Source organism: Myotis myotis, unplaced genomic scaffold, assembly GCF_014108235.1.
Source record: "Myotis myotis isolate mMyoMyo1 unplaced genomic scaffold, mMyoMyo1.p scaffold_m19_p_9, whole genome shotgun sequence".
Taxonomy (NCBI): Eukaryota; Metazoa; Chordata; class Mammalia; order Chiroptera; family Vespertilionidae; genus Myotis; species Myotis myotis.
Window position 1 is genome coordinate 33473214 of NW_023416401.1, and position 15885 is coordinate 33489098.

General features: G+C 38.1%; 1 protein-coding gene across 12 annotated transcripts in view; it reads right to left on the minus strand.

The window, feature by feature from the left end:
* PTPRM (protein tyrosine phosphatase receptor type M) overlaps positions 1-15885 on the minus strand; it is a 666818-nt gene that overhangs the window by 262072 nt on the left and 388861 nt on the right. For all 12 annotated transcript variants that reach the window (XM_036321438.1, XM_036321437.1, XM_036321435.1 and 9 more), the window contains exons 8-11: positions 14707-15015; positions 11899-12008; positions 3259-3460; positions 197-299 (exon numbers count right to left, since the gene is read on the minus strand). In XM_036321438.1, the coding sequence (XP_036177331.1) occupies positions 197-299; positions 3259-3460; positions 11899-12008; positions 14707-15015 (724 nt within the window). The remainder of the gene's footprint in view (positions 1-196; positions 300-3258; positions 3461-11898; positions 12009-14706; positions 15016-15885) is intronic.

Below are 15885 nucleotides of genomic sequence, written 5' to 3' on the forward strand. Positions count from 1 at the left end.
CTTTACACAGTACTTGATCACTGCACATCAAAGCACTTTCCTTTTCCTCAGTCATTTCTTTTAATTAGAACTAATACAGATAGGGGTTTACATGCTGACTGAGGTTGGTTGCAAATCCCTGGAAAATGCATTCAAGAAATCAATCAATTTGATTTTTGTTTTCATGCCTCCAGCCCATCCCTTCCCTGCTCAGTACCTGACAGGCGCGCCTCGGCTTTGTGCAGGCTTCAGCATGACTGTCACTGTATTGTCAGTTTGATTCAAAGGGGTCTCAAGTTCATAAGCCGGCATAGAGGGTGCTGGGGAAAACACAAAAGATGGGAGACTCGTTATTTCTGGTTTATATTTCCAGTTTTCTGTCTACTTTCATTTTAAAAAAACAAACATTAATAATACTATGCACTTAGATTAAATTGCAGCTATCAACTGACCATGAGCAGCCTTTATGTATATACCTTACACAAAATATCAGGGACAACTGATAAAACCACCACATGCCAACTTCTTTGATCTCAGAGATCAAAGTTGGGAGAGAACATTCACAGGGCTTCTGAGTTGTTCATAGTATTCTGTTTCTCAAATTTCTGTTTGGATTCTTGCTAAATGGGTGTGGTGAGCTTGTGAAAATCCATTGAGATGTACACTTATAATTTGTGTACTTTTCTTCAAATGCATATTTAAGAAATAATTACTAGGATCATAACACTGAACTTTACAGTTCTTCCAGGTAAGTCAAGGTTTTTTGTTTGTTTTTTTTAAAATATATTTTATTGATTTCCCACAGAGAGGAAGGGAGAGGGATAGAGTCAGAAACATCGATGAGAGAGAAACACCGATCAGCTGCCCCCTGCACACTCCCCACTGGGGATGTGCCTGCAACCAAGGCACATGCCCCCGACCGGAATCGAACCCGGGACCCTTGAGTCCCCAGGCCGATGCTCCAACCACTGAGCCAAACCGGCCAGGGCAAGTCAAGTTTTTTTGTACCAAAGATCCATCAGTAGGAGCCAGAGAGGCTTGTTGAAATTAGTGACCATTGGTGAGCTCTCAGGGAAGCAAGGAGTGAAAAAGATATGGGGATTGAAGTAAGAAAATCAGGGGTTTGACTTTTCGTTGTGCCTTGTTTTAACCAACATAAGAGCTGGACACATTATCTCTGGAGATTTAGTTTACTCATCTTTAAAAGTAGAAAATTACCCTCTAGGGTTGTTATAGGAATTCAAAGAGATAGAGATAAAGAGAGCTAGACAAGTATAATTCTACAAATGTTAGTTCTCTTCCTAATGTGAATCTTATTTCCAAGGCCATTTCCTGGCATTCTTTCTTTTCTAGATTGTTAGCTCTCATTACGAGAATATAACAGAGCTCTTCCGTAATTCTGTCATCACCATGGACAAGGAAATTATCTCATAAAAGCCGGGATGTGAGTGTGCACCTGGTCTTTTACGACCACAGGTACGACTTGATGAGAACACTAGAGATCATTTTTTACAAATATAGTTTTTAAATATCTGAAATATAAAAAGCTCTTACATAAAAGACAAGGGTTATATCTCAGTTCCATTTATTGGATTTTCTCAGCATTAAAAATTAACTCCAATTCTCTGAAAATTAACTTGAATTCATAATACAGAATTACATTTTGTATAGAGAGTAGTTCTCTCTCTGAGATCCATGAAAGTAGAAAATAGGGGCCCATAATTTGTAATTTTTTTGAACTATAAAAATTACATAGTTATTCTTGATGAGCTTGTATAGGCTAATTAAAATGTCAACTACCTTTGCTTTCGAATAGAATTGTATGAACTTGGTGGGCTAACAGCTCTTTGGACCCATAACAAGCAGAATTTTCATTTAATAAACAGGATATAAATGAATTATTTTCCTATAAGAACACAGTGGTAGCTACAGGCAAAAATTACAAAAAAAAAAAAAAAAGAAAAGAAAAAGAAAGGAAAAAACGGGCTTGGAGGTATACACATTGGTACACATTTCCTCTTTAAATCTTCATGATAAATCCATGCAGCAGCCAATATCTTAAATTACACTTGGAAGTAAATTCCTTGATCAAAATCAGACAGGGAGTACATAGAAACAAGTACAACTAGAACCCATACTTTTAGATTGCAAGTCCAATGCCCTCACTCATCTGCACAACCCATGTCATTTTCCTAACCTCCCAAGGCCTTCTTCCTCTTTCCAACTCTCTATGTCGTTCTTCTAACCTAAGGCTTCAGATCAAATACCAACTGTATATTAAATATCAAGTCAAGTTTATGCTCACAGATAAAATCGTACAAAATAAAAATTTTTCCTTTAAGTTATAATTGCTTAAAAACAAAGTTCCAAACCTTCTCCCTCAAAACCCAGTAGAATACTTACAGTACTCTAGTTGTATTTCCCTTCCTTTATTTCCAAACAAAAACTTTTATAAAACAAGGAATGAGGGACAATATATATGAAAATCAGGCTAATTATTATATAGCTACCCCTGACTAAGTTATCTCCCTCACCCGCCTCCTGCTCATCTACCCCCAACCAAAACAATCAAAGCCCAAACTTAAATACTTCCCCTCTCATACCCAAGGGGGAAAAAATGGAAAAAGAAAATGCCCATGGAATGTGTTTATTGCTGTTACATATCCTATACCAGATGGCAACTCCATTTCCTCTAGTCTAAAGCACAAAGAAATTTTCTGCACAGTTGCATATGCCCAGAAATATTTCTCAAATTATATCTTTTGTTGGGTGATGTAATTGAGATAACAAACAAAAAGCTGGAGGCCCTAAGTGCCTGGAGCAACTTCTCTGTTGCGGCCTGTCTCTTTCTCTTTAGGACCTGAAACTCCTAATGGTGATGGTCCCAGGAAGGCTGAGCCTCTGGCACTGAGCTCCATATAGCCCTGCCTTTCTTCTGAGCACTCAGTCATTCAAGGCTCACGACAGAGATTTTTCCAGCACTGCTGCTCTGGTAATTTGGGGATAAGAGTGAACAGAACAGAACTTTCTGCTCATGTCCAAGTGTCCCAATGCAAACTGTGAAAACAGTGGCTTCTTCTTAACACAGGAGGATCTTAAGCTCCCCAATAATACATATCTGTAATATTTCATTTAATTCCATGATTCTGATTTTCAGATATCTGAAAGTATTCATTTGAATACAATGCGCCAGTTTGGGTGAACTTTGCATACTTGACAATGGGAATGAAAAAGTACAAAATGTCACTCCTGATAAAAGACATAACTCTGATAAAATACCTGATATTTTGGTGGTAAACTGATTTGTTGCTGGAGGTCCAAAACCCTTGGCTGTGCTAGCTCGGATGGTAAAGGAGTATGTTGTCCCCGGATACAGTCCAAAAAACAGAAAATGGGTTTCATTTCCCAGTTTTGAAACTCGGCCACTTTGATTGGATAAGTCTATCTCCGGGTCAAAGGAACTGACTGCTTTGTAAGTGATCTGCAAGAGAATGAGAATGTGATTAAATATCTAGAGGTAGTTCAAGATTGCATCTTTATCCAATAAAGCCTTCTGATGTATGCACTGTCAGGCACTTTAGGATAAGCTCTCCTATCCCTTTAGACCCTTCAAATCCTGGATCCAATGAAGGTGCGCAGGAACTCAGCCAAAACTCTTATGAGTTACTACTTTTTTTTTTTTTTTTTTTTTTTTTTTTTTTTTACTGAGAACCTTGGTGGTTCATGTCACTTTTTTTTTTTTTAAAATATATTTTATTGATTTTTTACAGAGAGGAAGGGAGAGAGATAGAGAGTTAGAAACATCGATGAGAGAGAAACATCGATCAGCTGCCTCCTGCACATCTCCTACTGGGGATATGCCCGCAACCCAGGTACATGCCCTTGACCGGAATCGAACCTGGGACCTTTCAGTCCGCAGGCCAACGCTCTATCCACTGAGCCAAACCGGTTTTGGCGAGTTACTACTTTTATAGACAGAAGAACTTAAAGCCAGTAGATTAGAACATAAAGGATGAGGTCAGGTTTAACGTAATACCTTGAAAGTTGTTTGCTTTCAAAATGTCATTTTGGAAAACAACACTACAAAATACAAAATAATAAAATATGGCTCAATACAAAATAATAAAATATACAACTAGCTCAAACAGATAAGAACATGACAAGGGTAAGGCCTCATTCATCTCTCTTGTAGTGGCCACAGTTTGATTTAGTACTGAATCGGATTACGGTCCCCTGGAAACAAGGACACTTTTTCCATTTTCATCAATGTGGCCAAAAATATCTGCTTCAAAAATAAATCCTAAACATGTGTCAGTAGCTGTTGATGCTATGACGGCAGTCCTCATGACAGGTCATATTTGTGCCTTTTCTTTATCGCTCTTCAATAGATGTCAGGCTGTAAGTATTTTGTTCTGTACCGTTGAGTACAGTAGCCACTAGCTACAAGTGGTTATGGAGCACTTGGAATGTGGCTAGGGAGACTGAAAAACTTAAAATGTAATGTAATTTAACTTAAATTAACTAAAGTTCAAATTTAAATTGCCACTTGTGACTAGGAGCTGCCATTTCCGACAGTGCAATGCTAGTAGCTTTTGCTACATAACAGGTGTTTGAAGCACACTGGGTGAGTCTGATATGTGTGAAAATAAATATAACTATAACATAGGTGCCTTTAAATTTTTCCCTTTCAAATGAATTTTAAAAGAATTTCACTCTAAGTAGCTCATCAGCTATTCAAGAACATACATTTTAGTGGTGATTACTAACTTCTACCAGTTGTAATGACATAATTTTTAAATGTGGCATATTCAAAGTTTTAAATTACAAAACTGAGCACTCTTCTTGCTTTTAAATAGGTAAACTGACTTATAATTTATGTGCATGAACACTAACACTGTTATTACACGAAGTGATAGCTCACATTCTTTCTTCCTATATTCATACCATGTCATTATAATTAAGGAGACCGCTCTGAAAGAATATTTAGATTGAGTCAACTGAGCTTTGGAAAGAAACTGTTTCCTATATATATTCATCTCTGCAGTGACTGGCACTCTCAGAATCAGGCAGCTTGTCTGTTGTAAACCCTCTAGCACAGCGGTTCTTGACCTGTGGGTCGCGACCCCTTTGGGGGTCAAATGAGCCTTTCACAGGGGTCGCCTAAGACCATCGGAAAACACATATATAACTGCAAATTGTTTTTGTGATTAATCACTATGCTTTAATTATGTTCAATTTGTAACAATGAAAATACATCCTGCATATCAGATATTTACATTATGATTCATAACAGTAGCAAAATTATAGTTATGAAGTAGCCACGAAAATAATGTTATGGTTGGGGTCCCCACAACATGAGGAACTGTATTGAAGGGCCGCGGCATTAGGAAGGTTGAGAACCACTGCTCTGGCATATTTCCCTCACAAGGCTACTCTGAAGCAAGAGACAAGACCATGGCTCCACCCGCGTGACTTAGTAGTTGAGCGTCGACCTCTGAGCCAGGAGGTCAGTTTGATTCCCAATCAGGGCATATGCCTGGGTTGCGGGCTCGATCCCCCATCGATGTGCAGGAGGCAGCCAATGGTTTTCTCTCATCACTGATGTTTCTGTCTCTCTCCTCCTCTCCCTTCTTCTCTGAAATCAATAAGGTATATATTTTTTTAAAGAGAGAGAGAGAGAGAGAGAGAGAGAGAGAGAGAGAGAAGACCATGTCTACCACCCAGCTGCTGTGGGAGGGACTCAGCAATGTCACTGCTGTGTGCTCAAGTGCTTACTTAGTCCTCCATTCTAATAGCCCCAGAAGAAGAGCTAAGCTATGGCAGCATAATTGGTCCCCCAAAGTTTATTTATTCATTCCGTCAGCCGTTCGAAACATATTAACTGCATGCCTCCTTATGTCCCAAGCACTGTGCCCTGAGCTGGGGTCTCATATAGAGATTCAGACTTGGTACCTCCCCTGGAAGAGGTAACAGTCTGGTGGGGAAGGGGAGAAGCAATTCAACAATGATGTTACAGTATAATTAAAATAAGGACTAGCACTGCCCACCAGGACTAGATTAATCGTCTTGTTCATTTTGCTGTCTTGTTGAAAACTTTAATGGGACACAAATGTATATGGGACAAAGTCCAAGCTCCCTAACTTTGTGTTTAAGACCTGCCCTCCCCAGACTTTATATCTGAATACTTGACATGATGACATTATATTACCTTCTGTCCTGATTAGTCTTCTATGAACACTTCCTGGGCTTTTCTCACCCTGTTTTTGCTCACTAACTTTTGCCTGCCTGGAATACCACAGAGTAGCTCTGTCCTGTTTTCTCTACTTACTCAGATTCATTCATCCCATTCAAATGTTGATTAACTGGACACACACACTGTGGTCAGCAGATAGACACAACCCTGCCCTCAGGTAACTAAGAATCTGGACTAGGATGGGTGGAGCTGGGTAGAGAGACAATAAGTAAGTAAATAATTTAAAAACACTAGGTTCTATAGAAGAAAGAGAGCTGGTTAAGATAAAGAATATTGGGCGGGGGTAGAAGAGGAGTTTGACTTTCTATAGTTTCATTATCCAGGGTTAACAATAGTCTGAAAATATTAAATGGAAAAATCCAGAAATAATTTTTAAGTTTAAATTGCATGTTCTTCTAAGGAGTATGATGAACTACATCATACCCAGGGACATGAATCATCCCTTTGTGCAGAATCTCCACACTGAATACAATCCCCACCTGTTGGTCACTCAGCCTTCTCAGTTATCAGATCCACTGTCCTGGCATTGCAATGCTTGTGCTCAAATGATCCTTACTTTATGTAATAAAGCACAAGAGTAGTGATACTGGCAATTTGGCTATGCCAAAGAGAAGCCGTGAAGTGCTTCCTTTATGTAAGAAGATATGTGTGTATAGGAAAAAACATAGTTTATATAAGGTTTGGTACTATGCAGTTTCAGGCATCCACTGGGGGTCTTGGGGTATATTCCTTACAGATAAGAGGGGATTCCTGAATTGGAAAAAGCAGGGTGATGGGATACTTCAGAAGATTTTTGGAGAAAAAATATCCCATATACATGGCTTATTAAATTCAAGGAGAAAAATAATGAGAGATGTGGTAATAAATATAAATTGGGATTAGATCATGGGAGGCCTTGACTATTACAATGAAACTTCTTAACATGACCCCTAGATTCTACTTCTTTCTGTACTACTACCTATCTCAGTCAATAGTGATTATCTGAGCCCAGTTATCCAGGTGGGATCTTTAAGTGTCTTCCTTCAACTCTTGATCCATCAATGCCCCACTCAGCTGACACTGCACTCTATACTCCAGTCACACACTAAGTTTATTTGCATTTGGTACTTCATTCTCTTTGTAGTTAGTTGCTGTTAGGACTGTAGAGAAGGGGCAGTACTTTATATACTTTTGTCTTCTTCCAATACCTTACACATACTAAATTAAAAACCAAACAAACCGGTTGATATGTTACTTTCATGACCAGGGGTCTGGAGTTTTCTCACTAGGCCATCAAGAGCTATTTAGTGAGTTACAATTAAAATACTTGAATATATATTCTTGTTCATTTGGGAGTATTACTGACTGATAAGCTTCTAGAAATAGGCTTGATATATAATGTTTAAATTTTGATAAGACATTTCACAAACCTACAGATGTAGAGGGCCAACTGTATGCATTTTTCTATGCCATTTTATATAAGGGACTTGAGCATCTGAGGTTTTTGTTATCTCCAGAGGGTCCTGGGACCAATCCACTGTGGATACTAAGGGATGACTGTTAAGTTTTGGGGGAGTCAAAAGTTACATGTTGATTTTCAATTGCAGTGGGTTGGCACTTCAACTCTCATATTGTTTGAGGTTCAGCTATATAAAAAAATGTTTTCCCTATTTTCCTCATATATTCTTACTATTTAATTTTTGTGTTTAGATCATGAATATGTTTGGTATTTATTTTTGTATGGTGTGAAGTGGGGGTCTTATAAGGCATATTATTCTTGTATTCATAAGTAAACTTTCACTGCAATTTCTATCTTGTATAATTTTTCAGTAATCTCTGAAAAGTGAAATGGGGAAGCAAGGGTATGTTATTTTGAATACGTCTGTACTAAAATATCCTTTCAAAGAGCAACATTACAACTATAATTTCATTAAAATGAGAAAAATGCAATTATCAGTCCAGGTTTTAGGAAGATGACTGATAAAATTAAGTGGCTGATTAGGACATAAGGTATGAGCAGGGTTGGAGCTAGAACAAAGGTGGGGAGAAAGGAAAGGAAAGGCTAGTTTCAGAGGCTAAAGGTGGACGTCGAGGGATCATAAAAGAGAGGGCAAAGAATAACAGCAGAAGAATATGTGAATGCTGTTAACTGCCATAATTCCTAACAAAAATGACATTGTCAGCATTTTCTAGTCATTAATGGTTGGTGTGTCTTTCATAAGAGTAAAGTAAAGAGAAAACTTGAGAATAAAATGAACTTGTAGAATATTCATTTATAACATCTATACCATTCAAGTTGTTTTCCTTCTCTCCTTCTAAAACTACCCAAGAGTGCACCCTGCCTAAGAAATACCTGCATCATTTTTTGCTAAGCTTTTTTCCAACTATGATAATTAAGCTCTCCTTTGAGTTTTTACCTGTGGTCATATGTGTTTCTATGACAGAATACATTGTTCCTAAAGCCCCTGCTTCCCTTTGGGCTATCATTCTACTTCTTTAGCATGATATCTGTCCCAGGAGACTGTAGTCCTCCAGAGTGGGGACGGAGTCTGGTTCAACATCAGTCCTTGGCTCCAGGAGGAAGCTCAGTCTATCACTGACTCTGGTCCAGGCTGAATGAATCACAGTGTGCAGAGCTTCTTAGCTAAAGAAGAGCTCCCTCCTGAGACCTCATCTAAGGCCTACCTTGAGGAGCCTGGAACTCTCTCCTTCCTATTTCTAGAAAACATGGGCAAAGAAGAGAAAGATTTGGTAGTCAGAAAACTTATATATACTAGTTTATATACACATACATACTAGAGGCCTGGTGCACGAATTTGTGCATGGGTGGGGGGTCCCTTGGCCTGGCCACTGATTGGAGCCATCTTGCCCAGTCCTGATTGAGGCCGGCTGGCCAGGGGGAGGAACCTTGGGAGGTTGGCCGGCCATGGGAGGTTGGCTGTGGGAGAGCACTGACCACTAGGGGGTAGCTCCTGTGTTGAGCGTCTGCCTCCTGGTGGTCAATGTGTGTCATAGCTACCAGGTGGTCATCCAGTTGTAATAGTTGCTTAGGCTTTTATACACACACACACACACACACACACACACACACACTAGTGGCCCGGTGCATGAAATTCATGCACGGGGATGTGTGTCCCTCAGTCCGGCCTGCATCCTCTCCAATCTGGGACCCCTCGGAAGATGTCTGACTGCGGATCCCTGTGGGGTTGGGCCTAAACCAGCAGTTGGACAACCCTCTCACAATCTGGGACTGCTGGCTCCTAACCGCTCACCTGTCTGCCTGCCTGATCACCCCTAACAACTCTGCCTGTGGCCTGATCACCCCCAACTCCCCCCCGCCCCCCGCTGGCCTGATCAGCCCTAACTGCCCTCCCCTCCTGGCCTAATTGCCCCTAACCACCTCTGCCTTGGCCCCACCACCATGGCTTTGTCCAGAAGGATGTCTGGAAGGTCTCTCTGTCTAATTAGCGTATTATCCTTTTATTAGTATAGATACTAGAGGCCCGGTGCATGGATTTGTGCACCAGTGGGGTCTCTTGGCCTGGCCTGTGGGGATCGAGCCGAAACCGGCTCTCCGGCATCCCCCAATGGGTCCCAGATTGCAAGAGGGCACAGGCCAGGCTGTGGGACTCCACCAGTGCATGATCAGGGCCGTAGAGGGACAGCAAGAGGGCTCCAGGGCGTGTCTGGCCTGTCTCATTCAGTCCTGATTGGCCGGACCCCAGCAGCAAGCTAACATACTAGTCAGAGCTTCCACCCCCTGGTGGTCAGTGTGTGTCATAGCGACTGGTCAAACGGTCAAACACTTAGCATATTAGGCTTTTATTACATATGAGACATATATATTAAAAGCTACATATATATACATATATGTAGTTTAAAAACTACATGTATATATATGTAGTTTTTAAAGTATATTTTGATTGATTTCAGAGAGGAAGGGTGAGTGAGAGTGAGATAGAAACATTATTGATGAGAGAGAATCATTGATCGGCTGCTTTCTGCACACCTCCCACTGGGGATGGAGCCCGCAACTGAGGCATGTCCCTGACTGGGAATTGAACCGTGATCTCCTAGTTCATAGGTCAACAGTCAATCACTAGCCATGCCATCTGGGCAGAAAGCTTATATTTAATTACTTAGGCCTGATTCACATATTTGACATTTTCTCTTTGGTATCCAGAAAAATGAACCAACCTGCTTTACTTGCCTACAGCTGAATTTTAAAACTCTGATTTATGACACATTCACATATCACCATTGTAGTAGCATTTAGATCAGTGTTCAACTGGGAGATCCTAGCTGCTAAAGTCAGGGAGATTAATGGGTTCTTCTTTTGAATTATTATTCCTATTGTTTTCTATATGTTAAAGTTACTTTATTACACAAAGATATATGTTCACTGAGATCAGTCTGTCTAGATAACAACATGTGAACCTTAGGACAGGTGGACTTATTTCTTGGAACTTCAGTTGATTTTAAAGACTATATTTCTGTATCTTTTCTGGCAAAAAAATAAAAGTAAAAATAAAAATCTACTATTCCTGATTGCAAGAATTCCCCAAACTGAGAAATGAAAATTGTCATGGCCAAAAATATTAACTAAAAGATTCTGTTAATTGAAAACAAAAGTATGAACTTATTTGATTTAATTATAAAACTTAGCTCTTTGGATCTAGCCATGATTTTCATGATACCTGATTCTTTTATAATGAAGCAGCCAATAAAAAGCATCAATAACTTAACTTGATAGCCATTTTCTTTTATCTCTTATCTTACTTTATTTAGCTTTCTACTAACAATATATATATTTTTTGCATTTCAATGCCAATTTTCAAAAGTTAGAAGGAAACATCAATGTGAGGCTATTTGGGTCAGGAAAGGGCTTCAGCAGTGATTACTGTCTGACAGCTCTTCTGCTCAGGCTTTTGTCAGTAGTTCTGAAAGGTATTCAAGCAGAGATGCCGTAGGAGGAACTGTCGCGATTTTCAGAAGCCAAACAACATATAATTTTGTTGAATTTGCATTCAAATAAATGCTAGCTTAAAAATGCACCTGCTTGTTTCTATGACAATAGGCATCATAAAATGGTGCTCATATAGATTGATGATGACTGTCACCCCGTTATTGCTATTATTTTCTTCCTTGAACAATTCATCTAAGTCTTCTGTTACCTATTATTCAACCATTTGATATGCCTCAGTAGACAAAACCATGTCACAGAAGTTTTAATGTATGTTTTGCTAATACTAAAAAGCCAAAAGACATCATTCTATTGTTACTTCTGAGACAACATCTATTGACTTTGCTAATTGAATAATCAGCATTCTTCTGTGATTCAGTAGTAAAATATTTTGTATCAGCAAGAACAGGATTCTGTGGGGTACCTCTTAATCAATGTATACTTCAAAATACTGTTTTTAATAAAGTTGATTAAAAAATATATTATCATCTATTTTTATGAATATTATATAATCTGGAAACATTCAAATCATTATAAATATGCATCTTAAAAACATACATAATTCAAAAACTCATTTTTATTTTTTTGTTTTATACAGTAATCACTATAACTACTCAAAGAATTAGACTTCTTCAAAACATGATGCCATTATGCATTTCTATGATAGACTAACTATCATAGCAATTATAATAAAAATTAAATTAGTAGCAAATGTATATACTACCTCATATAAAGTGATGACACCATATGTTTGAATTGGTTCTCGCCACTGAAGAAATATCTTCTCTTCAAAGGTACTTCCTTGAATGGATTCAGTAGGAACAGCACCTGGCACTAGAAGGGGGAAAAACCAATAAATGTTTAAGTAACAAACCAAAAAAAAAAAAAGAGTTTTCTAGACTTGATAGGTAGTTAACTCTCTATTGAGGCACAATATTTTAATAATCCATAGACACACTGACTTTTTAAAAAAAATCTAAAATTCAAAACATTTTGACTATACTGTCCTTATAAAGAAAAACAATTCCCTCATTCTTTTTAAAGTTTGAATCAATTAGATGAATTAATATCATCTTTCATATGAGCTTTTGCATTCTTCAAAAATAAATTAAGACATCCACAGAGAAATAAGAATTGCCACAAATTGCTTGTAAGAGTATAAAATGGTACAGCCATTGTAGAAAATAATGGTTGTATTTAAGTAAATTTAAGGAGGCTGGTATCATACAACATTAATAACTCAAACTCCAGGTATATTCCCTAGTAATATTTTTGTACATAGTACCAGGAGATATACACTAGGATGTTGACATAGCAGCATTTTAAAACAAAACCAATAAAATTGAGATAAACCAAAGAGTTTAATAAATTATTTCATATTCACACAATAAAACACAAAAATGATTAAAAATAATAACAGCTTTATGAAGGACCTGATACTTGAGGAGAACTGGGTAGCAGAGGAGATGGAATTGAGAGGCAGCCATGTAGAAAGGTAGGTGGTGGATGACAACGGGAAATGAGGAAGAGCCCAGGATAAAAAGTGTGGCATATAGGACCAATGCTGAGGTGACATTTTAGTAGAATGAACTGCGGTGAAGAAGTCAGTAATTCTAGAGCATAAGTCAAGAATACAGAAGACCTTGAAAGTCAAGACTTGAATAAAGAGAGTCATTGAAGGTTCTTGTGTAGAGAGAAACAAGATGCAAATATATTTCAAAGATGAGTTTAGTGAGTAGGGTGGCATTAGGATGGGAAAAAGCTGGGACCACAAAGAAAGCGCAGAAATTATTACAGAAATTTCAGTATAAAATAATGAGGATCTGAATATAGGTTGTGGAAGTTGAGAGACAAGAGCAATCTAATATCATGGAAGTAGAAACAACAGGAGTCAGGACCAAATTAAACATTGAAATGCAGGGGAGAAAGGGTCAAGAGATGACCTGTTGACAATGCTGACACCTTCATTCTTATTTCATGGGAGATGAGGAACAGTTGGAGAATTAGAAATAAGACTTCCAGTCTCAGCCCTGACTCACTATATAAACTAATACTCTTAACAAAAATCCTATATAATAAAAGGCTAATATGCAAATCAACTGAATGGTAGAATGACTGATCGCTATGATGTGCACTGACCACCAGGGGGCAGATACTTGTTGTAGGAGCTGCCCCCTGGTGGTCAGTATGTTCCCACAGGGGGAGCGCCGCTCAGCCAGAAGCCAGGCTCATGGCTGGCAAGCACAGCGGCAGTGGCGGGAGCCTCTCTTGCCTCTGCAACAGCACTAAGGATGTCCAACTGCTGTTAGTTGGACATCTTCCGAGGGCTCCTGGACTGCAAGAGGGCACAGGCCAGGCTGAGGGACACCCCCGCCCCCCCCCCCACCCCCAAGTGCATGAATTTCATGCACTGGGCCACTAGTAATTGTAATAAAACCACTATTTGACAGCAACCGACTATTTTAGGTATGGAAGAACTTTATGGGGATATACAATAAAAGAGAAGGATGTGGGGTGAATGCCTTATTTCCACATTTTTCTTCTTTAGCAATATGCATGGTATTGTATAGGCAATAAATACTTAAAGCACCTTTTTAGCTCTTTACATGAAATAATAGTGTCATAAATATTTAATTTGTTATAATTAATCATCAAGATCATAATCAGCTACGTGAAGAAACAAAAAAGTAAAAGTATATGTTTCCCCAGGAATAAGTAAGTATATTCATTTAATGAGCTTTCCAAGTTCTTTTGAAACTTATTCTGATGCCTGACAAATTAACTCCAGGTCAAATATATGACATACTACCACTGTATTTTATGTGCTGTATGAACATGTGATTGTACATGAGAGTCACTTGTATAATCAGTATAAAAGGACATTTATATCCATGCTATGATATTCAAGGTATAATTTTACTATTTTAAGTTATTTTAGAGATTAATTGTATATTCACTTTATTGATGAGTTTCTGGTAATGTGCATAGTATATTAGTTAAATTCTTGTTTATTAAGGTAATATCCAATTACTACATTGTTCCTATGGGAAAATATGATCTATTTCATGACCGAAAACCTAATGAGGTAATTTCTCAGCACTACACTGAAAAGCAAGGGCAGCCTCTCTTTTGGGCTAAATTTTTATCTGAACTATGAAAAGTGTTTCAGAATGCCTTTTAAATATATTTAAATATGCATTTCATATAAGTAATAGTACCCAAAATAATAACTCTTTAGTTCAACATGATACTAAACCTTGAATGAAGAGCAATATAGAGTTATTTTACATAGAAATGTGACTATCTGACTCATAAAGAATTAAAATACACTTCTACTTCTTTATTCCCTATACCCTTTTTAATCAGTGCTTAAGTATACAGAAGCATAGATACATGTTTATATTTTATTATTAAACACAGTAGATAGTTCTTCCTTCTATTTTCACTATAAAGATCTCAATTAAAAAAAGAAACAGAAGCTGCTTTCTTGAAAGGATATAGATTTCAGATAAACATATTTAAAAGTACTCACGATCTTCATCTGTCTGTACTATGAGTTCTTGACTTTCCTTCCTTCCTTCCGGATTCATGAGGATGAGTTTCACACTAACATTGGTATATGGTGAGAGGTTAGTGATCGTATGTTGAGGGTGTGAATTATCTGTGTCCCAGCTTACTTCTTCTCGCACCTGTTCTTGTCCTCCTACTTGGTAACAGTAGTGGACTGTGAGATTGTAACTATGGCAACGAGTCACATTATATCCAAATGGCTCCCAGCGGATAGTGATTTGTCGAGATTTGACTTCTACCACTTCCAGTTTTCTTGGGCCTCGCATGGGATCTATTTAGGAAAGAAAATAAGGGGGAAAAATGTAAGATAAGTGAATTTTAAAAGATCTGGTGAAGTTCAGATGTCATAGATAGTCCTACTTGTCCCCAATATCTGGTCTCCTTTTCTTCTGGAGTAATAAAATCCTTAAATTTTATCAGAGTATAAGGCCACTCAGATTAAAGCCTAAATAAAATTTCCAGCTTCTTCTGCAGATGTGGCCATGTGCCTGCATTCTGGTGATGGATGAAAAGATGAGAAGTTAAGAAGAGTTTCTGGGAGGGTGCCTATAAAGAAGGGGCTCACCATCTGTGTTCTGTCTTCCTTCCTATTAGTGGACTGAGGACAGGGTATTTGCTGCTCATGCAGCTATGATGAAACATGAGGCTCTTACACATTAAGAATTCAAAGCAACGATGAAAAATGAGCTACAGTTCTTGATAATCACTGAGTTACCATACCAGCTTTGAGCTGCCTACTGCCAAATTTTTCATTAGAAATAAATAAAATGCTTTTATTTAAGCCTCTTTTATCTGGGACTCTGCTATAAGAAACCAATCTTTTTTAAAAATTAAATTTATTGGGGCAACACTGATTAAAAAAATTATATAGGTTTCAAGTGTATAATCCTATAGCATCTGTATATTACATTGTGTACCACTACCCAAAGTCAAATCTCTTTTCGTCACCATATATTTGACCCTTTTTACCCTTTACTACTTCCCACTCCCCTCTGATAACCACCATACTGTTATCTGTGTCTATACATTTTTGTTTGTTTCTTTTCCATATTTGTTATTTGTTACTTTCAGTTTTATATCCCATATACGTATAAGTGGAAAAACAATCCAATCTGAACGTGAAGATATGTATGTTATATAT